The sequence below is a fragment of the Culicoides brevitarsis genome, chromosome 1, assembly GCF_036172545.1.
Source record: "Culicoides brevitarsis isolate CSIRO-B50_1 chromosome 1, AGI_CSIRO_Cbre_v1, whole genome shotgun sequence".
Taxonomy (NCBI): Eukaryota; Metazoa; Arthropoda; class Insecta; order Diptera; family Ceratopogonidae; genus Culicoides; species Culicoides brevitarsis.
Window position 1 is genome coordinate 19,916,064 of NC_087085.1, and position 25,325 is coordinate 19,941,388.

Below are 25,325 nucleotides of genomic sequence, written 5' to 3' on the forward strand. Positions count from 1 at the left end.
TTAATTTAAAATGATCGTAAAGAAAAAAATCCGATTAGCTTGTAAACTATGGGACGAGGGATATTTAAGGTAACGATGGTAATGAAAATCTACTTGTGGCTATAGATTGTTTTAGACAATCGACGTTCACCGGGCACGTTTCCTGATGCTATTTATAGACTTTGTTATCAAACACAAAAAAAAAGTTTTCTATTCAAAAATTTTTCCGCCGTTTGCGTAACGATGAAAATGTTTACATTCATACTTTTAATTAGGCTAATTATAATTAATATGCTAACTCACGGTAACGATGTGGTTTTTGTAAAAAGCAAAAATTTTTCCATAAATTTAATTAAGAAGATTTTGCTATTCTTGCTATTGTGACATGTAGTCAGTCTGTCATTTGACACGTGGTTACAAGCGCAATTTTATGATAATAGATAAATTGTTCACATAATTTCAGATATTATTTCGATTAAAACAATATATAAATTTTATAAAATGGAACAAACATTGTCAGCAATAAATTCAAAAATTATAAAAAAATTACTGAAAAATTACTGATTACTAAAAAAAACAATTTTTTATTATTTTTCCATCGCTTTAAATAAAACCCAACTTAAAGCAATTTTTTCAAAATAAATTAAGAGAGAAAAAAAGTTTTTAAGCAAAAATTTCGTTAAGTCGATTATTTCACGATAAATCCGTTTAATAATTGGATCATTAATCGTTAATTGAAAAGTTTTAAAGATTTTTATTTCAATGTGGTTTTTTATTCAAAAAAACTGACTTCGATTAATTTTGAAATTATTTTTTAAATTTTATTTAATTAATTTAATTATTTTTTTTGAATTAACTTAATTAATTATTTTAATTAATTTAATTATTTATTTATTTAATTAATTAAATATTTTAATTTTATTAATTTATTTTAATTAATTTAGAGCTCTACTTTTAATTTTATTAATTTAATTTAATTAATTAAATTAATTTTTAAAATTAATTATCAAAAAAAAAATTATTTATTAAATTTTACCCATTTTTTAAAAATCTTTTTAATTTTTTTAAATGTTTTTTTATTTTTTTTTTTAATAATTGATAAAATATTTTTTAGGAAAATTGTCTAAATACTAATAAAACTCATTCACAAGAAACTTAAGAAATCACCGCATTTGAAGCAAAAATTAACAAAAATACACGCAGCAAATTCAGAGCTCTACGGGACAAAACAGCAGACAACGCAAAACAAAAGAAATATTACCGAAACATGGGGTTTTCATTGTGGTTGTCGACGACGGTCGGTGGCCTTACATGCGATCGCTATTTCCTGCGTAGACGACGCGCAAATTTGTACACAGATGAAGACCAAACAAAGCAAAATTGTGAAATATAACTCTTAATTAATAATTCATATGGGTTCCTTAATCTTAATAAGAGATCATTAATTCGAAGAGCACTACACGTGCGTGCGTAGAGCCACATTTGCGTCTACGAGAGATAATGTAAAAGAGGTATCGTTTCACTTAAAACACAAGTATAGTCTCTAATTAAGAAGAAAATATTGTGTTTCTGTTATATATGTTATTAATTTAATAGATATTCTACGCGTAGCGTCTACGGAACGTGCTCAGCTTAGACGCAACCGAAATAAAGAGTTATGGCTTTCTATTGCCAGATAATATTGATTTAATTTCAAAGCACACATTCAAGGTCCTTTTAGAAAAGTTTTTTGTGCCTGCTACACTTTATGGTTACCGGCATCGCTACGGATACGGAAACATGTCTTTTGTTTATTCATGCGGTGGCCTCTCCTCCGCACTCACTAATAAAGATATTATATTAAAAGGAAATTTATGGCTTAATATCTCACGCCACTTAAGGTAATTTTATTGTCGTCTATTTATCTACGTGTGTGTGTGTCTGTGTCAAGTGTAAGTGTGGGGATAAAGTGGTTGGTGTGAAATTACTAATAAAGATAAGTTGCGGCAATCATTGATAGTTTATTTAAGACTCGTTTTCTCGTTAAAGACAGCAATTGTGCGGTGTAACGAAAGAACGTAACCTAATTCGCTTTTAATAAAGATTGATTGGATGTAAAAGAAAAATTGCAAAATCGTAAAAAAAAATATTTCGCTCTGATTAAAAAACATCTCATCAATTCAATAAATAAAAAAATCATAAAAAAAGCGAAACATCATCGTAAAATATGACAAAAGAATGTAATAACTTTTCGATCTGTATTTTTTTTTGTTCACGTACTCACACATTTTCCACGTCGTTGCAGCAACATTTTGTGGCATATATGATTTTACCAGCAACGAACATCATCCAGGTAAGTTACATTGAAAATTGCACAAAAGACTCACCTATAGAAAAAGGAAAGAAAAAAAAACAGAAATGCAAATTATTTATATATTGCACAATTGCACAGAAAGTCATAAAAGTAATAAAACCGTAAGCGTCTAATTTAACATACATGCACCCACAGAAAAAATATTCCGTCATATTATAAATATGGTAAGAAATTTGTTTCCGTTTCAATTACATTCCAAACATATTTTTTCTTCCTCTTCTTGCTTTTTGCCACATTTTGCGATTTTTCCTTTTTTTTCATGCGGAAGGTATACATGTGAAAACGAGGCAAAATTGCAATTCAATGGAAAAGTATCAATTTTTACGAAGACAAAATTTTCGCACACACACACATTCATATTCCATTCATAACATTTGTGATTTTCTAATAATATTTCCTTTGCACTTTATTTATTTCTTCCGCTGGCTTGCTTCTGCCTCGTCGTCGTCGTTGGCGTTGGCGTTTCATGAAGCAAAAGAAGAGGAAAAGCGGCAACATTATATTTTCAACACCTCGAATATGTCTTTATAGTTATGCTTGCACACAATGGCTTGGCATGTGCGAATCGAAGCCCACACACACACTCACATAACAAGAGAAAAATAGAGAGAAATGCAGTTTTTCTGAATATATTAAAAAGATACATAAATTTTAACCTAAACCTGCACTGTGGAGGGTTAGGTTTTCGAAAAACGGAGATTTTTTGCGAAGCGTGAAGGCTTAAAATTAATTTTAAAAAAATTAAAAATTTTAATTTAATTAAAAGTTTTTACATTTATTTAAAAAAATCAAAACCGTTATTTTTTAGGAAAATTTAAAAATTTTTAATATAGATTTTTTTATTAAATTTAGTATTTAAATGGTTTTTCTTTTTAAAATATTTTTTAAAAAATTATTTATTGAACTTAATTTTTTTTTTAATTTTAATTAATTTTAATATAAATGATAAAAAATTTAAACTAAAATATTTTCATATATGGAGGATTCCATTCTAAAAAATACCAAAATCCCGGATTTTAAAATTAATTTTAATATAAATGATAAAATATTAAAATTTAGTGCAAAAATGTTAAACTAAAATATTTTCATATATATATTTTTTTTTAAATAAAAATATTTATTAAATTTTTAACATTTGATAAAATTCAAAAAAAAAATATATTTTAAAATTTTAAAATAAATTATTTAATTAATTTTTTTTTTAGAAAATAATTTCAAAAAAATTAAAATACTATTTTTTTTTTAAATTGAATTTTATCAAAAACTATAATCATAAAAATAATTTTAAAATTTTATTTCGATTTTCTGAGATAAAAAAAATTAGACACCATGTTAAATATTTTCTCAGCTTTTCATAAATTTTCTTATTTAAAAAAAATTCTGATAATTTATTTAAACCTTTAAAATTCTTAAAAAAAAAAGTACAAAAATTCAAACACAAAATTAAGCTCTTTCGTTACAAAAACCATTTTGATACTGATTAAAAGATTTTATCATCAAACATCGAAACACGAAAAATTTTCACAATCTACTAACATGTAGGTGTGTTTCTGCTTGCTTTCCTTTCCTGCAAAATACTGCTTTTGCCCATTCAATATTTTTCTCCCATATTTTTGCAATCAGACTTTTATGTGTGTATATTTTATTTTTCGCAATAGTAGAAAATATTTTATTTGGATGCAACCATGTGTAAACCAAAAATGGATTTTCAGTAAATAGAACAGTGGAGCGCAATGAAAAGAGTGATAGATAGCTCGCTCGAAAGACATCATCATGTGAATTGAATAGTCATTCAGAATTATTATTTGCACATTTTTATGTTGATCAAAAACATTGCCGAAATCAATGCAGCCCCACGATGACTCTCGAGTAACATTTTGAAATATAAACAACCCGTTTTATTTAGCTTGATTGACATTGCCGAAAATTGTTGGTTAGCAACTGCAAGGGAAACTTCACTCATATCGAGAGTGGCAGTGCAAAATCCTCTTTTATCTGTAAATAAACAGAAAAACCGCAAGACAATCCGCACGAAAATGAACTGGATTTCCTTCTTTCTTTTACAAAGTCTCTCACTTTATGCATCATCGTTGTCGTTGTCGCCAGCAACATTTCATTGCCATGGCTTGCATGCCCAAATGACTGCACACAAATGGATATTTATTGCATTTTCACATAGCAAAGCGACGCATTGAAATTTACATAAAAACGGAAGGTGCTTAAATTCATTCACAAAATTCCCCCAGAATAAAGACGAGCGGATGTGAGACTGAGCATCATCACAAAAATGATATAGTTTTGTTCTCACTCGTGCCCGAGCCAATGCACAGCACAAGGAGAGACAATAATACTCGGCAATAATGCAAGATCAGTTCTGAAACCACGTACAATCGTTTTATTGTCGTCGTCGTCGTCATTCACTTACAATGGAGCACAAAATCCGCCTTACATCCAGTCCTCATGTGTTGCAGGCACGTCCATATGCAATTATTCAATGCATTTGAGCACGAGATAAATCGTTCATAAAAGAGGTGTCAGATAATAATGCCGTTTTGTTTCTTTAGCTTTTATTTCGATATTAACTGAACAAAGGCAGACTATTTCTAGAGATTTTCGTCTCGTCGGCTTGTTTACGTGTCTGGATCCTTCTGTGAAAAGTTAAAAAACAATTTTTCTCATATAATTAAAATTTTTTCTCAGTGGGCGTGCGACACTCACAGCATGATGACCGTCTCTCTGACAATGTTGGCGACCCTACGAATTTAAAAGGCGCGAAATTTTACCACTTAAGGAATTTTATTGGAAAAATATGAAATTTTTGATGATCGATTTTGAGTCTTTACAGCTTTTGAGGTGAGAAAAATTAATTTTTGAACTCTTTTCTTGGTTTTGAAGCACATTTGAGTTAACAAAAATTAATTTTAAGTTTTTTTTTCTATTTTTAGTTGTAAAATTTAATTCTTGGACTTTTTCTTGTTTTTTTTTCTTTTACTAATACTTCAGAGCCACAAAACTTAAAAGTTATATCTTAAATCGAAAATTAAATACAATGTGGACAATGAGTAGCTGGAGAGCTTCTTAAGGCGATATCTTGATTGACGAATTTCGAACCGCTACGTCATTTCAACGCTACCCGAAAATCGAACAGGTAAATAGTCCAGCTTCAACTGCTTTGTAATGCCTTAAACTAACTGCTCATTTCTCTTGAAAACCCAAAAGGTGTGTCAAGCTGTTTTTTAATTGAAATTTTTCTTAAATCTATTATGAAGAAACAAATATTTGAGATTTCGTATGAAATGAAGCAAATAACTAATGAACTCGAAATGACGAAACTCCGCCAGATACTCAGAAGGATACTCAATTTGAATTCTTGAGTCACCCATGTCTGTCACAAGCCATTGAAAAAAGGAGTTAAATCAATTATAAGGGAGTTCAAATACCTACAAGCTGAAAAAGGAGTCCTTCTACAGTCAGGAATCTGTCTGGGCCAACACCTTATTTGGTCTGTAGCTGAAGTAAGTCAAAGTCAATGACGAAAAAAAACTTATATGAAACGTTAAAATTTTTATTTACCACTGAAATCCCCGTCAAAGTGAAATATTATAATCTGAAACTTAAATTATCCAAAAACTTAAAAAATTTGAATGACTGAAATTGAGATTGCAACTTCCAGAAGAGTCAATAAGTGATTTCGCGTTCACGATATAATCTTTCACAATAAATTGTAATTTTGGATCCCATTTGGATGTAATTTTGCTCATCTCCCCCCTTCCTTTCAAATCTATCGAAAATTCAGTGACATTCGAGGTTAATTTAACCACTTTTCAATCAGTAGGGAAGTATGGGTGTGAGTCACAATCAAAAACTTGCCAGGATATTATCTACTTAACATCAACGACTATCATCTCTTGTCATCAAAACTGAATATTTTTTTTTTGTAATTTTTATAAATCCGAAAATCCACCCCTCCATTAAATCCATGAGAAAAACATCCAAGAAGCGGGCGATAACCATCTTTATCCTTGAACAACAATAATATTTTAACTGTTCTTGTAATTCCGTTGCTGATGACATATTTAAGGAATTAAGCTGAAGACGATGCCGTCTTTTTTTAAACGATAATTTCCAAAAATGGCCCAAGTTAATGCGAAGTCATTGTTCTTGCATGAGATTTTACTCAACTGACGGCGGCGCGCAGCGTACACACGATGATGATTACATATTTCAAACAACAACGTTAATAGCTATTGTCAAAACCAACATTTACATTAAATGACGACGATGTTGACGCAGAAAAAGGGAAGAAAAAATTTTTTTAAAAGAAATAAAAGTCGTCTTCTAATTCTTACAATTTTCTCCTGACATTCAATACGTTGGCGTTTTGTACACAAGACAATGCACGTTTCCATTATTTTCCTTGTTCATTTGTGGTTAATGAATATAATTAAGAGAAAAGTGGGGTACGCGCGTAAAAGATTTATAGATAGGGAGTTGCTGCCAGACTAGACAAGAATTCAAAAAACGGGCGAATCTCATTATTTTTCGTCATTATTATACATCTCAACTCGACTCGTAAAGATGAAAATTTTGCGTATCTCGTGAAAAATTTATAAATTTATATTTATCTATACACGAGATTTCGCATGAAGCAGCGTGATGAAGGAGTACTATGGTAATTAAATTATAAATGAGAAGTTGGAACCAGCATCAAAATTTACCTATTTCCTCGTATATTTTTTTCTCGGTTAAAAATCTACCTTTCAGTCATCATCATCATGTTTCAGCATCTAAAAACTAGTTGAGTTGAGAATGTACTTAAAAAGAGGCACAACGGTGATGTAACGAAAAACTCGATGAAAAATAATGAGGATTTGGTGTGATTAAAGGGGATTTTTGTGGTAATGTACGAATTATGTAAAAAACTTTTCGTTCATTATACGGGAGAGTCGTAAAAAGTGTACTTGAGATTTCTTACAAAAATTTAAAGCAAAGTAAAAAAGTAGTGCACAGTAGTAATGAAGTTACAAAATATACTTCGACACAAATCGCAACAAAGAGAAGGTGTTAAAACAGCACTGAAGTGTCATTTTCTCAACATTGCAATCGTCCTTTGAAACTTTTCTCAATTTCATCTTATTTTTGTTTCTACTTAACCCGTGCAAGAGAAACAGAGAAGTTAGAAGACGATGATGAAATTTCACACCAAAAGAGGCCATATTTTGTTCGTACAAATGCAAGCTTGCCTTGTAAACATGAAATGCAGTTAGTTTGTTGTCATTTCTCGAATTAAAGTAGCAGAAAGTTTCTGGTAGCATTGTCGTCTTTTTCTATGATTTTTTGTCTTTTTCAGAACTTTTGTAAAAAAATGATTGCTTTTGAAAAGAAAAGATAAAAATTGTCATTTGCAAGAGGGACAGATGTTTGAAGTGTCTTTCAATTATTTTTAATAGTCGTGATTTTTTTCTGATCCGCTTTTTACAGTGACTTTAAGGGTTGAAAATTAGTTGTAAATTTTTTCACAAGTCACTTAAAACTTTAGAAGACTTAAATCTATTGAATTTTTTAAACTTTTATTTTTTGAGGTATTTTGTTAAATATTTATGATAAAGTATGGAATTTTAACAAAAATGAATTTTACACAAAAGAATCTTTATTTTTCAAATTTCTCAAAGTTTTTTACGAATAAAAACACAAAATTTTTATTTTTAATTTTTAAAAATTTGAAATAAAAAGCGATATAAAAATTAAAAATAAAAATTTTGTGTTTTTATTCGTAAAAAACTTTGAGAAATTTGAAAAATAAAGACTTTTTTGTGTTATTCAAAAAGATTTCTCGCACTCGAAACAAAAAATTTTTGTGAAAATAAATTTTGTTCAAAAAAAAAAGCAGGTTCTTGTTGAAACTCAAATTTTATATATTTTTTTTTTTGTTTCGTTAAGTTAAAAATATTTTTCAAAAAATTTATATTAAATTTTATTAGATTAAAAATATTTTTTTCAAAAATTTCAGTTTTTTTTAATTTAAAAAATTTTATATATTTTTTCATTATTAAATTTTTTTTTCTCATAAAATTCATAAGTTTTCTTAAATTAAAAATTTTTAAAATATCAAAAATAAAAATTTAAGATATAATCGAGGATATAATTAAATTTAATTTATTTTTAATTAACAAATAATTAAAAAAAAAACTTAAATAATTAAAATTAATTAATAGATGCTATTTATGACTTTTCAGTATTTACAAGTATATTTTCTAGCCTAAAATAATTAGAAAGGCAAAATATGAATCTTTTTTCCAAAATCATGTAATTTTCATAATTTTTAATTGCTCATTTGAATTCTACAAAAACTTGTTGACATCGAATAAAATGCAAGCCATGTCGCATGGAAAGTTTGATAATTTCCAAAAGGTCAATAGTTCGTGAAAATTTCTCATTACGCTCAAATTGCCATTATAACCATTTTATTTGCCATCCACGAACACCATCATTACATTATACTGACTACTATTATTATTATTACTATCTCCGTAGCATAACTTAACAATAAAATTCTCATTTCTTTAAATGTGTGAATCCCGAATACGAGCGAAAAAAAAAGTTCCATTATATTATTATCTAAGTCGTGGTTTATTATTACACTCAAATACATATCACAGTCGCTTAACAACAAACAATAATAAACTATATAATCATAACAGCAATAAACGAAATGAATCCCTGCTGCTATTCACAATACAACACACGCAGTTTTCACACAGTTAAGGAAAAGGTTATCACAATATTATTATTTAAGTTTTACACGTAGTTCTGGCATGCATATTGGATGTTGGGTGGGTGGATGTGTATGTTGCACCCAATACAATAAGAATTAATAATAATAATAACACCAGCAACAACAACAACAATAACATGGATTCAGAACAGCCTTTTCTTCAGCATCTTCGTCGTTTTCGTCGTCGTCGTCGTCGTCTAGTTCGCCGTGTGTGTTATTTACGTGAAATTCATGTGAAATATCAAAATTACAAAATATACGAAGAAAACTTTTATAATAACAGAACAAGATGAAAACTTTTTGCATTCACCTTTTTTCGTATTTTTTTACATTCCAAAAAATCTTTTGGGTGTTTGAAATAACTAAATACACTCTTGTTCGAGGTTTTCTCCAACATCGACGTGCTTTTTTTCGGTAAATGAAATAACTAACTTAACAATAACGTTTCTCGACAAAAACTTCTGCAACACACAGCGTTGGTGTGTTAGTAAAGCTCGTCGTCGTCTTATTATGTTTTTCTTATAAACATACCAATTTAGTGTGGGAGATGTGAGGTTGTTGTTATTTTCCTCCATTTTCAAAGCGAGTTTTGTTAATAAACATTGCGCTTAGTTTTTTCCTCGTTATTTTTATCGCATTTTAAAATTTATGTTGAGTTTTTTTTAAATTTAATTTTGTCTGTCCGTCTGTCTGTACTGATGAGTCTTTTTGCCACTTGCTAATTCAAAATTTTCATATTGAAGCAATTCAAGTAGTTTGTGCTAAATTTTGAATTAATTTTTTCTAAATAAAAATTAATCGATGAAATAAATTTGAGAAAAATTCATAAAGTCCAGGAAAATTAGATAAATTTGTGGAAAACTAGGAAATTTGTAAAAAATAAAATTTTTGAAATAATAAAATGTCTCGTAAAAATTCAAAACTCGTTGAAAGTCAAGAAAACTTAAAAAAATTCGGAAAAACTTAAAATTTTTAAGTTATCTGATTTTTCACAAATTTTTAACATAGACGTGCTGAAGAATTTTCCTCGAATCTTAACATATCCGTAAAAGTCTATAAACTAACTAACAATTAAATAAAAAAAAATTGTGAAATAAAATAAAGAAAATTCGTGGAAATCTTCGAAAAAACCCTAAAAACACGTGGAAAACTCGGAAAATTCAAGGAAAATCGAAAAAAAACAAAAAACGCGGTTAAACTAAAATTTTAAACGAATACTTTTAATTTTAGTTTAAGGATTTTGTTACATATGGTGCGCTTATGGTGAAGTAGATGTCGGAACTTGATACTTTCTTATTACTTTTTTTTTTAGTTTTTAATTGTTGTTCGAAAAATAAAGTTCCTCCTAAATGCATAAAGTTTTGAAAAACACAAAAAAAAAACTAGTCAGGCGGTTTCAAGTAACAAAAAAGTTTTAAAAATAAACAAATTAAGGATTAATTTAGAATGCTCTCTTCTTCATATGAGAGACTCAATAAAAAAATATAAATAAACTGCCAGTCAGTCGTTCATTACGAAAAAAAAAGAAGAGTCTGCGGTTGTGGTTTTCTCTCGTCCGCCCATTCTGACCATTAATTTTTGGTGAGAACCCCCTTTTTTTCTAATGAAGCAACAAAAAAAAATATTTTATTTAAATTTTACCGTTCTCTCGTCCGTCATCGTCATGAACAATTCAACGGAATTCGAGTGGAGTTGTTTTGCATGCCGAACAACGAGATTTTTTAATGAATAAATTTTTTAGATGAACATTCCGCTTTGTTTTTTGGATTCGTCATCAAACCCCCGAAAACAGAACCGAAGACCAGAAACAACTTATTCACACAAAACGAAATAACAACAGGAAAAAAGAGCACGAAGCAACTTATTGTCGAGCGGAAACTCGTGTAATATTAATGCCGTTGGAAGGAAAAAAGGATCATGTTTTGGCGAACGAACGAGAGATAGCACAAAAAAATACTTTTTACATACTTTTGTTACCTAACCTCGTCTCTGGCTCACATGAAAGTGCACTAAATGAATGGATCAGTTCGTTATAGTAACTAACAAAAAAAAAGTAGGGAACTCCTGGAAAAAAAAGCTAACACAGTCAACATTGTTTTGTTTGTTGCATTTTTCCCATTTTCTCTGTTTAGTTTTAATTTAGTTCAGTGTTCAGAATTTTTTTTTCTACTGTGAATTTTTAACATCTTTTCTCCCTTCCATTTATAATGCTCATCCACATCGGAACTATGTAAGATAAATTAAATTAGGTGAAAAATAAAACTTGTGTATGATGGTCTCGTTTGTTTTTTTCCTCGTTTTTTGTTGTTGTTGTTGTTGTATTATTAAAAACGAACAACTCTCTGACTCAGTTGAAATCATTCTCATGTTTTGGCATCCTTTCCTGTTTAATGGGTTTCCCATGCACAATTTCCTGCTTTAAATAAGTTACAAACTAACTTAATGCTTAAAGTGTAAAACACAGTGTGCCACAGAGAGTAATACAACACCAACTAAAATATGTAACAAAATTTGCTTTTTTCGGTGTTTGTTCACGTTTTTCCCCGTATATAGATGATAATAACGCGCTTACTCTACATGTGTAATATAAGAATAAAGACAAAGTAGCATTAACTTTTGCTCCATCATATTATCTATAGATATGTGGCTGACTGACAAGGGTGGTCATAAGATTTTTTTTTCAGTGATTTAAAAAAAAATTATTTAAAAAGATTTTATTAAGTACATCGTTCATTTGAACATCGACACGAAATTCAAACGGTATTAAATTAAATTAAAATTAAACTCGATTTTTATCTATTTTTAAAATTAATTTTTTTATCTTCAACTTTAAAATTCGTTTATATTACATAATTTAAACGATAAACACAAAATTAAAAAAAAAAAAAATCGAAATTTTAGCAATAGAAAAAGGGCAAAAAAAAATTATTGGACTCAAATATTTTTTTATTGCTAAAATTTTGAAAACAATTTGTTTATTTTTACACGCAGAAAAAAATCATTTTTTTTAAATTTTTTAATATTTTTTTACAAAAAAAAAATTTCAGTTTTATGTTACACAAATAAAAAGTTTAATTTAAAATTAAATAAATTTTCGTGATTAGAAAGTTTAAATTACCAAATATTTATTAAAACTGACTCAATAATTGAATTTTAACTATTAAAAAAAAAATTATTAAATTAATACTTTTTATATATAGCTTATTAATTACATAATATGATAAAAGGATTAAACAGCTTGGAGGGGATACTAATGAAAATGATAGGCGAAAGTCGCGGGTTTATTAAAAATCTTTAATTAAAAAAAAATTAAAAGTAATAAAAAAAAGTTAAAATTAAAAATGAATTTAATAAATTAAAAAAAAACAAAAAAAAATATCGATTTTTTTTTTATATTTTTCATTTTTAATTTTTTTATGATCATCACACTTCAAAAATTTTTGAATATTAGAATCGAAAAAATTTATGAAAATTGTAAAAAATGGATGAAAAACTAAATTTACTAAAAAACTGATGTTATTAGTTTTTGGTAACCAAAATGAAATTTTAACTAATAATTTACTAATTTTTAACTAATAAATAGTAAAGTGTATTTTAATTATTTTTGAGATGATTTTTGTATGAAATACTAGAAATCAACTAATAAACTGATAACTCTTTTTTTTGCGTGTAACTTCTTTATTTTTTTTATTTAAAATTTATTTAATATTTCAATGAAATTTACTTAATTTATACCAAATTTTATTATTTTTTCATATTAAAACCTATTTAAACAAAAATTCATTTTTGTTAATTTATTTTTTTTTCTTTTGTAAAATTAAAAAATATAAAATTGCAATTTAAAATTATAATATTGTATTTTATTTTTAAATCAAAATAATTCAAAATAAAATTAATTTTTCAGAAAATAATACAATTTGAAAAAAAATCTCATTGTATTAAATAAATTTTTTTTTTTGTAAAAAAAAATATTTTTGATAATTTTCAGCAAATCAGACCTCCATTCTTCACAAATGTTAAAAATCTCTCTCAAATTAAACAAATGTTCACCAAAATCAGGCCCACCCTGACCTTATATCCTCGCTTTAGCTCCACACACACACACACAATTTTAATGTAATGTCCTGTTCATGGCAATGGCAGTTAGTTGTAAACTTTTTAAAATATCATTTTCTGCACCACCACATAATCATGGGTTTTTTTTGGATTTTATTATTTTTATTTAAACATATTTACGTAATATTATTATTGTTTGCACATGCACGCCGTAGAATCTGTCCGAATTTGTTTTTCCAAGCAACAATGTGGGTTTTTAGTCGTACTACAAGTGTACTTTGGATGGAAGTTGGTAGAAGTTGAAACATTGTTATTTTTTTTTTGTTTCATCAAAAAATGTTTCACAGAACGGGAGAGACAGAGTGGATAATGTTGAAAATTGTGACATTATCCCAAATGATGGTACACATTATATTTTGCGTGTATAAATTTTGTTTCGTTTTGTTTGAAATGGTTTAAAAATTTTGCTCTGTCGCATAGTTTTTTTTCTGCTGCGAAAGTTTGGCTTTTGTGTGTTTTCACTGCGTTGTAGCAAGTTAGATAGCGAAAAATATAAATTGTGTTTGTAAAAATTTTTGTGGATGTCCATTCATTCGTGAAATAAACGATTCACAAAATTATGTGATTTTTTTTTTGCTCAATTAAGTTAACTTACCGATAATTTTGATGTCTTGTTTATGATTTTTTTTTTTTTTGAATCACAGAAAAATAAATTATGTCAAAATATTCGCAAAAATTGTGCAGCATGCGTCAGAAAAAGTTTCAACGGATGCAGCCACAGAAAAAAACTAAAAGTTTATCTAGATCACACGCGTTGCTGCTGAACATCTGAATTAGTATCAATTAAACATTAAAAGTACTTTGCGGTGTTCTACTTTAAACAAAAAAAAATTTTTTTAGTGTCTCGAATAAAAGATTTAAATAAAAATTAAACAAAAATAATTTAGTCAAGTGGAACATCTTAGCGAAAAATGCACTTTTACGACTATCTCTAATGACAAACCATTTTCTCATAATATTTTAATTACTCCTCTTAGACGTTTTTTTAGTTATGCAAACATAATCTAACGTTTTAATACCTTTTTAAAATTCAGGAGCCATTCAACTTTTCTGTTTTCCCTCCATACATGCTTTGTACACGAAAACGAGACGTAAGAGCTTAGTATTGAATGAAATGCATGCAACTTTTGCCCACAAAAGATGAAACCACTTAAAAACTAACAAAAAACGTCATGCATGCGTGACGAACGACATGAGCGCTTTTTGATTCGTTTCCCTTCCATAACTTACTTTTAACGTTTTTTCACCCCGGGTGAAGGCAAAAAACTTACACAAAAAGCAATTTCAAACTAAAACGCTTCTATTTAAATTTTTTTTTGCTCCATTCCCGTGGTTGACATTAATATAAAAATTTTCATCTTTTTTTTATAGTTGGACACGTTATGACTGCCAATTTAATTTTTTTTTTTCTTCCTCCCACTCCAACGGTTCAAGACACTTTTTTTCGCACACAGATTTATGTTCAAAAAAAAGTGCATTGCGCGCCACTCACACGAAATTTCAGACAACTCCAACATTTCAAAATTAAATCCGCAAAAATTTTATATTTTTTTTTTCGCGTTGATGATTCTCTTGTAGGACGAAAAAGTACACATTTTAATAAAAATAATAATAATATGACATGGTGTTTTTTTTTTGTTGAGTTGGTAACAGAGGAGATTATCGAAAGTCCTGTTCTCGTGACAGTGATTTTACTGCACTTTTTAATATGGAAAGAGCCTTTTTTGTTTGTTTTGTAATTTTTTTCAATTAAGATCAGCAAATTGGACATTGTTTTTTTTGTGTTGCATAAAGCCTTTGTCGTTACTTTTCATCATCATCATATTTATTTTAATTTAGGAGAATATGTTGACATTTTTTATTAAAAGTGGCTTTTTTAATTTAATTTTGACGACAACGAGTTATGAAAACTATTTTTTTTTTAATTCTGGGTTGTAAAAAAAGGAAAATTTCATTTTCAACCAATTAGAACATACTTTTTTTTATAAAAATTTTACATTTGTCACTAAAAATTTTGAAATATATGAAAATTTTATTATGACTAATTTTAACAATATTTTATCACTTTTATCATTATAAACTATTTTTAATTTTATTTCTTTATTTAAATTATTTATTTTATTATTTTTATTTTATTTAATTTTATTTATTTTTATTTGTTAAAGATTTATTAAAAGTGTATTAAAAAAAATAATTGAATAATTTCTACTTATCAATTAAAAATCACTTTAATGTGAAATAATTCAATTTTTTTTTAATTTAAAAAAAAATGACTAAATTAATTTCCCAAAATTAAATTTACAATTTTTTACCCCAAAATTATGAAAAAAATCCTAAATTAAGTTGATTTTATATGTACATTTTTAAAAAAATTTAATTTTCAAATTGTAAATTTTTCTCTTAAAAATTTGAAGTTTCTCTTTAATTTTGGTAAATTTTCAGAAAACGAGGTTACATGTTCCTGATATTTTTGCAAGGTAAATAAATATTTAAGTCAAAATATGACTTTGAATAGAATTTCAAATGAACTTAATAGTCAATATAAGCAAATTTCTCAAAAATTTAGCAAAAAAAAATATTTGACCATTAAAAAAAATTTAAAGAATTTAAAAAAAATTAAAAAATATTGATGGTTGATTTTTCATATAAATATTTTATTTTTTTGTTTTAAGAATTTTTTTTTTAATTCAACGATTCAACAAAAAAAAATTTTTCAAATCAAAATTTTTTTTCATGAGAAGTTTTTCAAGTGTTTGCACAAAAAATCAAAAAAATGCACCAAAAAGGAAACACACATGCCCACCACTTATAATAAATTAAATGCATTCCACGAAACTATAAAATCAAATCACTCAAAGGCTTTCAACGCACCTGAATCACGTTTTCATTCAAATAAAAGCATAAAATGATAAGAGTTTGTCTGATATTTGTTTAAAGAATAAAAGTGATAGATAAAAAAAACTTACCATGAATAACGAGCTCCGAATCACGATTCACCTCGTACAAACGAATGGCCTCGTCCAATTCCATCTGAGTGGAAATCGTACAAGGATCATTTTCCTCATCCACCCATTTTATAGTGTAATCCTGCGTTTGTGAACAAAGAGCACAAAAATGCTTGTTTTAATATTTGTTTGTTAGTTTTTTTTTTCACTGACAACGACTTACCTTAAAATCCGGTGAAAATCGGCAAATACCTCTAATCTCCTTACATAAATCCTCGTAAGTGATTCCATCTTCGATGTAATGGATCATTACCTCGCCACTGTACACAGTTTTAACTTTAATTTCTTGTACCATTGTTTCGTCTTGTATGTTCTGCGTAGGCATTTCACAAAAGACACAAAATTTTATTTAATTTTTTTTTATTTTTTGCAAAAGTTTTTCACTTTAAATGTCTGTTTGTATTACTTTTTAATTAATTTTTATTTTATATAATTTTATTTTTCTTTGTTTATGTGGGTTAAATGTGTGTAAGTTTTCGACGTGAACAAAACAAAAAACACTTTTTTATTATTTTTTTTTCTTTCAGATAAATTCTGTACACAACAAGATTTTATGGTTTATTTTATTATATCGTACAAGTATGAGAATTGTTGATGACAAATATACTGAAATGAAAGTAAACAAGATAAAATTTTGTAATTATCAGCATTTTGTTGTTGTTGTTATTTTGCGGTGTACTGTCGAAAGATGATTGTTAGATGGGGCGCACTTTTGTCTGGCTTCCCGTTGAAAAGTCGGCTAATTTGCGGCGTTTAACCCTCTCTACGATCGAATGAATCAGTCAATATAAATATTACGAGACAAGACAATACAATCGGTTCGTAAAACAAGACACGAGGAATATATGATGATGAAAAATGTCTCTTGTGTGTTATGTCTTCTTTTATTTTCTTGTGAGAAATGGGAAAATTGAATTATCGTCATATATAGGAGAAAGACGAGAATGAGAGACAATATTTATTTTCAGATATAAAACAAATAAACGGCAGAAAAATTTCATATCCGGCATGTACTTGTCCCAATAGACACGAGAGAGAACGGGAGAGAACAGAAAAACTTATTTGCCAGGGAAAATTATTACTCGAGAGTGTAGTTATTTACACTTTTCATTGCAAATATTGCCTGCACACAGGCTCATCTCATATCCCACTGGTTGTTTTCAATTTAATCTTCATTTAATCAATGAAAAGTTTATTTTTTTTTATCGTATCAAACATAAAAAAATGTTTTCATGCATTCAATCATTAAAATTTTTAAAAAATATGATACGATTACAAACAGATTTCATATTTTTGTTTATGAGCTAAAGGGCTTGTAAAATTGGAGGATCAATTTTTGTTTTCATTTTATTTTTTTTTTTTAATCAAAGTTTAAGCTTTCCGGAAAAAAAATTGTTATATAATAAACTATTTAATTTTTATTTTAATTAAAAAACATTTTTTTTATTCAAAAAACAAAAATTTAATAAATTAATTTGAATTTTAAATAAAATTTACTTCAGTTATTTATTATATTATTAATCATATATTATTTTATTATTATTTATTTATTATAAAAAATAATAAAAAAATTTTTTGATTATTTTTAAAAATTAAACTTCCCAAAAAATTACAAAATTAATTTAGTTTTCTTAAAAATTTTATTTTTTTTTTTTTCAACTCAAAAACTGTTTTTACAAATATTTTTAAATTTAACTTTTTTTAATATTTCATCATATTTTTTTCGAACAGAATTTCTGATATTCAAAAATTGGCCAGATTTAATTTTTTATTTATTTATTTTTTGTCTGCATATTAATATTACGAGAATATATTCGGAAAAATCATATTTGAATCAATTTAAAATGAATACTTTATCTTTGCATTTTTTCTGCCTCCAGAATGGAACAGATTGAAATGGATTTTTAAATTGTTAATATCCATCGTGTTCATGATTGGCCAATTCTTCTGCCCGAAAGCAAACATGTAATACAAATTTATTAACACGAATTTATTATTCCACTAAATATATTTAATTCTATGGGGATTTTAAAAATAAACGATGATAAAGGGATATTGAATCACCACGCAAATTCCATGAGGATGCGTATCATATTTGCAAATAATTTGTGCATGTATCAATTTCTGTTAAAAAATAAAAATTTTTATACAATGAAATTTTTCATTTGCTTTAAGCCTCTGATTTGTTGTTCAAAATCACCGATCAGTGAAAGTTCCACAGAACGTGTCAATTCTCACTTTTACACCACCGTCACGAAAAATGTAAAAAAAAAAATCAACCTAGTAACAATTGCAAAATATAAAAAAAAAATAATAGTAAAAAAAATCCTTCGAATATCGAACAAATAACATTTAAAATCGTTCTGCCAAGCAAAACAAACTAAGACATTTCTATAAACAAACATTAAAACGTGACGTTGATTCATATTTTCAATATGTTTCATCTGTTCCAAGACTGTGGTGGTGTAACGTTATTCAATCAAGTGAGATATTGACTTGGAATGATCGATTTTTTTTTTTTTTTTGAAAAAATATTTAAAGTAATTTTCAATTTAAAATTCAGAAAAAAAAATATTTTTAATTTTTTCATTTCAAAAATATTAAAATTGTTAAAAATCGAAAAAAATATAAAATACATTAATTTTGTTTTTATTTATTTATAAAAAAAAATATTTCAAAAAATAAAATTAAATAAATATTTTGTAAAATAATTCTTAAATTAAAATGATTTTTTAAAATTAATATTTTTAATTTAATACCTAATTAAATAAATTATTATTTTTTTATTTTTATATTCTAGTTTGATAAAAAAAAAATCTTTAAAATTTATTTTTTTGTATCAAAATTAAGAAAAAAAATTATTATTAATTTTTGTCTCTCAAACATATCATTAAAAAAAATAAAATAAAATCTTTGATAAAAAATTATTTTATTCAATTTTTTTTAATGTTTTTTTTTTTTTACCAAAAATTGCAAGAAAAAAATTATTTTTAATTTTCGACTTTTAAACAAATTTAAAAAATGAAAAAAAAATAAAATTTTCTTTGATTGATTATAAATTTGGCTCAAATTAAAAAAATGATATTTTTAATTAAAAAAATATCTTTAAAAAAATGATTTTAAAGTCCTTCAACTTGAAGAAACCTGCCACAATAAGTAAATTTTATTTTTTTTTTACAATTTCTTCACCGATTATTTCAACAACCCACAAGAAATGCCGCATTGTAACCCCCGCCATACAGGTGTTGTGTATCATCGGTTGTCGGTTTATTTTTTTTACGTTTGCATTGTATCGTAATTATAGGAATGTTAGTTAGTAGACGATCTTTTTATCAATCAAACAGCATAAAAAAGTGTTTGTACAGCGCACGAATGACTCATAATCGATGCTTGTCGCGTAATTCGTAGAGGGACGATTAATTTTTTTATTATTTTTCAATCACATGCAATGACGACTCGAATGGATTAGTCCACAAGAAGAAGTGGCTCGTGTTCACTGGAGTTCAATAAATTCCCCCTCGTCGCGAATAAATATCCGGAAGCCAGACAAACGTAACGCAAAATTTTAATACAATAAATAGCGACAGAGAGAGAGACACAGAAGAATAAATAAATTGCAATTCCATACCTTGTTCTCGTCGTCGTCGTCGTTGTTTGTTGTGGACGGCAAAGTTACTGCAAATCGAATGTATGCGATCAATTAACACAATATTTACGCTAATACGCAAGAATCTAATTAGCTGGGTAAATTGTAACAATTGTAAAAACAAAAAAAAAGCACTTTGTTGAATCGATAACTTAAACTTCTTCGGAACTTGAAATAATAACTTTTTAGTAATTTTTCGAAATTTCACTTTTTTTTGATGCCACACGATTTTTTGTTGTCTGTTTTCTTTATGTAATAAGCAAAATATAGAACAAATAGCAATAATAATAGAAAATATAGAACAATTATAAATACACCGCTACTAAACTTGTGAGGTGAACATCAACAGGTTTCTGTCGAAATCGCACTATTCAAGTTTTTGAGTTTTTTCGGGAAATTTTCAACGATTCAGTCTCGATTTGTGGCGTATTTTGAGTTTGGTTGCACACGCGTGGGCTCTGGAAGCTTCTTAGGCACAATTTAAGGCGATAAAACACACAAAATAGCAGTAAATAAGCTCTACTCGTTGTTGACTCTCATACACTAGGTCGTCACTTATATCTACCTCTCATATATCATCCCCCTCATATATCAATCTTTTTTTGAAGTTGACAGCCTCTTAAATTTCAATAAATGCTGTCAAAATTGATATTTCATTGATATAAGAGAGGTTGTCAATTTTTTGGGTATGAACAAAATTTTTATTTTACGAGAAAATTGTACTTTTTTGAATAAAAAAAGATTTAAAAATAAAAAAATTACTCATAAATGACGAATATTAAAGAAAAAAGATTAAAATTCTTGATTTTCCTTGAAAATAGATCCTCATTCTCATATTTTAATTTTTCTCATATCAACTAAGTTGTCCCCCAAATTCTTATATATAAGAGAGGGACTAGTGTAGTTTGACTTTAAATCGTGACTGAATGTCATGCGAAATCCACAGTGACTGAGGGGCGAAATTGAAATGAATGACATTTGAATTGGCCGTTTTTCAAGAAATTTTAAAAAATTTGAACAATTTTTAAAGAAAAGATTTCGAAATTTATGTTTGAATATAATTTTTAGTAATTTTTGAGTCAGAAATGTTCAATTTTATAGAGAAAAATTAAATTTTAGTGAAATCTGGTAGACCTACATTGTAAAAAATTGGTGTCTCGCAAAAAAAAAATTCCGCGAGACACCATAAAAAATTTCAAATTTTTTAAAATTTACGGAGGAAAAATGTTTTTTTTTCGAAAATGTTCCTAATAAATTGATCTTGAAAATTTCATAATCTTTTAAAAATTTAATTTTTTTAATTATTTCATTTTTTTAGTTTTTACTCTTTTTTTGACTAGAAAGTTAAATTAATAAATGCATTAATTTTTTTGCAGAGGTCACGAAAGACTTTTAGTAAATCCTTCCGTATATGGGTTGCGAAAAACCGACGACGATGCTTTTCTAGAACTAGATGATGAACTCCAAGCTCGTTATCCGTTAAGACCATTTATGGTTGACGTTGCAATGTCCAATTTTATCACATACATTGGTCAAACATCGACTTCGAACCGGATGACTAATTGGCGAAATGTCGTTTTGGCAGGAGGACGTGTAGTTGAGGTAGGTATTACCCGTGCTTAACACCATTACGGCAATTACCGGGCAACGCGATCGTAAAACACCAGCATCATCATAAAAGAGCACAACGTTCGCCGAATCCAAATTTTTATTGTGGCAGAGCCAATGCCAAACACTTTGATAAATTTGATTGAATCAAGAATCTGATTCAATTTGATTGAATTTGGAGAAATCGGTTAACGAGCAATTCCAGACATCGTTCTCGCCAAATTACCGCTTGAGGTAAAAATTTTATTTTTTAATTTAAAATTTTTAACTATTTTTTTTTGTATTCTAGAAATGAACATACACAGTAAAAAATCAACGTAATCTCGACGTGGAAATTCTTAAAAATTTTTACTTTGACTTCGGTTTTTGACGATTTTCATGATTTGAATTTTTAGTCGAAAATCAAAATTTTTGGAAAAAAAAATTTCACTAGAATTATTCGTTGTCTCAAGTAGGTCATTTTTCGCCAAGAAACATAGGTCCGCAAACCTACTATTGTTTCAAAAAAGCCAAAAATTGATATTTTGCACATCTCGCACCGCGAGACGTAAATTTTTTACAGTGTAAAAAAATTCTAGCGGAACTCTATGCAGAATTTGGCATCGAAGAAGAGTTAGAGGTCGTATTTGATGGCATAGGAATATTTCTAATGCGAATGTTCTTGAACGGTTTCCGTTTGCACCAAGGAAAAGTTTTTCTCTTTTCCGTGGAGGAAACAACGAAAAAAATCATCAGTGAGTCCCTAAGAACTTTTGTTTTTCCCCTAAATTTTGAAATATATTCCATTAAATACTTCTGATTAAAATAAAATACTTGTAGAACTTTGAGAATTTATTTGTTTAATTCAATAATTTGGAAAAATATCTGAAAATCTCTGCTTCTGGTCACGTGGTCAAAATGATGAACGTTTTTTTTATTCAAAATTCGCGAGACGAATGAAATTGAACAATTACCGATTCGATTACCAATTACCGATTCTGTCTCGTGTGCTGAAATTTTTTACATTTTCCGTAAAAATAAATAAATTTTCACATGAAAAATGAATAACCAGGACCTCTATACGTTCCTAAGGAGCATCGGAACGTGTCAGCATTGCTGTTTGCGCTATTTGCAAGGCAAGGGATCGGAATATTTGAATGTTTTTGCATCTCTCAAAAAAGTAAGACCATCTTTTTATATTTTTCTCAAATATTAATCGAACTTTTTCATATTTTGAAGAAAGAAGTGACTCTGGAAGACGTTCCAACACCCGAAGATGACCCGAAAAAGTTCAAGGAAAACCCCTGTGTGGCATGTCTCGGATTATTTCAATCAAAAATCATCGATGAAATTACTGAGGCACTAAAAACTCATCCAGATCTTCCGAAATATGACTGCCCGACAGTTTCGGCAGCCTTTTCCTTTCCCATCATCCTGCAATTGAGACAATTAATTCTTTGGGTGACACTGCTGAAGAGATTTCCGGGCGAATTTAAACAAGACGAGCCTCCAGATATTCCCATCAAGGATTGTTTTCGTGCAATTGTGAACCAAAAACTTGTTGAAGTGCTGAAAAAACCCTTGGACCCGAACGCGAATGGAATTTTGGTGACTTTTGAGTTTAATTTCGAGAACGAGTTGGAAATTCTGACAAAATTAACTCTCGTGAACCCGAAATACTTCAAAGATCGCAGCCAAATGTCGAAAAAATTCAAAAAAGAATTCCTCACACGAAATGCCTTTGAGCAGAATTTCATACCAGCCAAAATAAATCTTGTTCGTTTCAAGGAACAGTATCCAGTGCCGCCAGAAATCCCTTCATACACCCTCGAAATGACCTCCGTGAAGGTCAATGGACCAATTGTCTTCGTGGCGGGACGTTATTGCAAGTTTTCACGACGCCTGAGTCAAAGCCCGTGGGTGCTGGATGGCAAAAAGGTCATGGAAGACAGTGTTCAGCAGTACATAACGGAGCAAATTTACGAATTTTTCCAAGTGCCTGAGAATACAATCATTTTTTCGTCAAGCGGAAGAGAGGATGTCGACGTGCGTTGCTTGGATGATGGTCGTCCTTTCATTTTGGAGATTCCTGATGCAAAAAAAGCTGATATCCCCTTTGAAATTGCGAGAAAAATGGAAAATGAAGTAAATAAATGCGGAAAAATCAGCATCAAAGACCTGCAAGTAGTGACGAGAGAGTCGACAGCGCTGCTCCGACACGGCGAAGAAGACAAAAAGAAAGTTTATCGTGCCTTGTGTGCATTAAAAGTACCTGTCACGGACGAAATTTTGCAAAAATTGACACTTCCCGAGGGTTTTACGATAAATCAAACGACTCCTATTCGTGTTTTGCACCGGAGACCGTTGCTGGTAAGACCGCGACGCATTTATTGCATGAGAGCGTCAAGGACAAGTGTTTCGGACAAAGCTCTCGTGCTGGAAGTGACAACTCAAGCAGGTACTTATGTCAAGGAATTGGTTCATAGTGACTTTGGACGATCGCATCCTAGTTGCAAGAGTCTCATCGGCGAGGAAATTGACTTGGTGGCACTCGATGTGATGGCAATCGACCTCGATTGGCCCCCAAAAATCGACTATTCGACAAATTCATAGGAAATTTTTGATATTTTTTTAATAAATGCTACAAAAATTAACAAATTCAAGCGAAATGGGTCTCAATTTTCTTGACAATTGCCATGAGCGATGTCACAGCTGGACTATCGGAAAACTCTTCAACGAAATTTCTTCCTTCATCACAGCATTTGGCAAGTCTCGGATCAATTGGAAGTCTCCCTAAGAATGGAACTGCCATTTCTTCACACATTTTCTCAGCTCCTCCGGTTTTTGCGGCGAAAATTGTCGATTGAACCGTGCATTTGGGGCATACAAACCCGCTCATGTTCTCAATGACGCCCACAACGGGAATTTTTAGCTTTTTACAGAACGAAATTTCTTTGCGGACATCGAGCAAGGCAACTTCTTGTGGTGTCGTCACCAAAACAGCTCCCCATTTCCCCTCAGTGCCATTTAAATACGTCGAAGCTGAAAGATGTTCGTCTGAAGTACCGGGCGGCGTATCGAGAATCAAGTAATCCAGCTGTCCCCAATCAACTTCACTCAAAAATTGTCTTATCATGCCGTTTTTCTTCGGTCCACGCCAAATAATCGCGTCATCTTGACTTCCCAGGAGAAATCCAATCGACATCAGACTCAAATTGTCCTCGATGTAAACGGGACTCCATCCAGATCCCGATTGATGAACTTGTTCGCCAATCACTCCGAAGACTCGAGGTTGCGACGGACCACAAATATCGATGTCAAGCACTCCGAAATTTTGTTCTGCATTATTTTGGGCCATGGCTCGTGATAATAAAGCGGTGACAGTACTTTTTCCGACGCCACCTTTGCCAGACAGGATGACAAGTTTGTTCTTTACATCTTTCAGACGTTCCTTAACTAAGGCAATTGAGGGATCAGGTCCTTTTGCTTCGCCACTGCTGCAAATCTGCTGATTTGGACATCCAGCACACGCAGAAGCCTTGCCAGCGGATTCACTTTGCGTTCCAGGACAGTGTTCTAAAAGAAGAAAATTTTATTTTTTTTAATGAGCTGATGGGGAAAATAGTTTAAAACTTACCAGGAACTGTGTCTGCCATTAGAAATCTTTAAAAAATAGCAAAAAATTTATTGTGATTTTAAAAGAACCGAGAGACGAATGAAAGTGATAAGTCGCCAGATGGCGCTACAAGCACGTTGTCAACATCCTGGTTGGAGCCACCAAAGCGGATGTGCGGCAAAAATTGGAACTAATTTCGAGACTGAATTAGAATGAAGGCGATTTCCGTTATCACTTTCATTCGTCTC

The 25,325-nt window shown here is 29.1% G+C and overlaps 3 protein-coding genes across 3 annotated transcripts; 1 reads left to right on the forward strand and 2 right to left on the reverse strand.

The window, feature by feature from the left end:
* Nucleotides 1-2,247: 2,247 nt before the first annotated feature.
* On the reverse strand, nt 2,248-20,416 carry LOC134827858 (atypical protein kinase C-like). The gene is made up of 4 exons (XM_063840713.1): nt 19,857-20,416; nt 16,392-16,834; nt 16,190-16,310; nt 2,248-2,345 (listed from the first exon to the last, which is right to left on the reverse strand). Exons 2-4 carry the CDS (start codon nt 16,551-16,553, stop codon nt 2,317-2,319), a joined length of 312 nt encoding a protein of 103 aa, XP_063696783.1. The 5' UTR covers nt 16,554-16,834; nt 19,857-20,416; the 3' UTR covers nt 2,248-2,316.
* Nucleotides 20,417-22,453: 2,037 nt separating this feature from the next.
* LOC134832094 (putative tRNA pseudouridine synthase Pus10) lies at nt 22,454-24,124 on the forward strand. Its single transcript, XM_063845995.1, has 2 exons — nt 22,454-22,641; nt 22,701-24,124. Exons 1-2 carry the CDS (start codon nt 22,522-22,524, stop codon nt 24,072-24,074), a joined length of 1,494 nt encoding a protein of 497 aa, XP_063702065.1. The 5' UTR covers nt 22,454-22,521; the 3' UTR covers nt 24,075-24,124.
* LOC134832103 (cytosolic Fe-S cluster assembly factor Nubp1 homolog) lies at nt 24,078-25,205 on the reverse strand. Its single transcript, XM_063846006.1, has 2 exons — nt 25,099-25,205; nt 24,078-25,037 (listed from the first exon to the last, which is right to left on the reverse strand). Exons 1-2 carry the CDS (start codon nt 25,115-25,117, stop codon nt 24,121-24,123), a joined length of 936 nt encoding a protein of 311 aa, XP_063702076.1. The 5' UTR covers nt 25,118-25,205; the 3' UTR covers nt 24,078-24,120.
* Nucleotides 25,206-25,325: the final 120 nt, after the last annotated feature.

What these genes read in the sequence shown, in the direction of transcription:
- LOC134832094 (XM_063845995.1), top strand. Translation starts at nt 22,522, where the DNA reads ATGAATAACCAGGACCTCTATACGTTCCTAAGGAGCATCGGAACGTGT. An exon ending in TTTTTGCATCTCTCAAAAAA is followed by an intron (nt 22,642 to 22,700) that starts GTAAGACCATCT and finishes CATATTTTGAAG; the next exon opens with AAAGAAGTGACTCTGGAAGA.
- LOC134827858 (XM_063840713.1), bottom strand. Translation starts at nt 16,553, where the DNA reads ATGCCTACGCAGAACATACAAGACGAAACAATGGTACAAGAAATTAAA. An exon ending in GATTTTCACCGGATTTTAAG is followed by an intron (nt 16,311 to 16,391) that starts GTAAGTCGTTGT and finishes TCACAAACGCAG; the next exon opens with GATTACACTATAAAATGGGT. An exon ending in TTCGGAGCTCGTTATTCATG is followed by an intron (nt 2,346 to 16,189) that starts GTAAGTTTTTTT and finishes CTTTTTCTATAG; the next exon opens with GTGAGTCTTTTGTGCAATTT.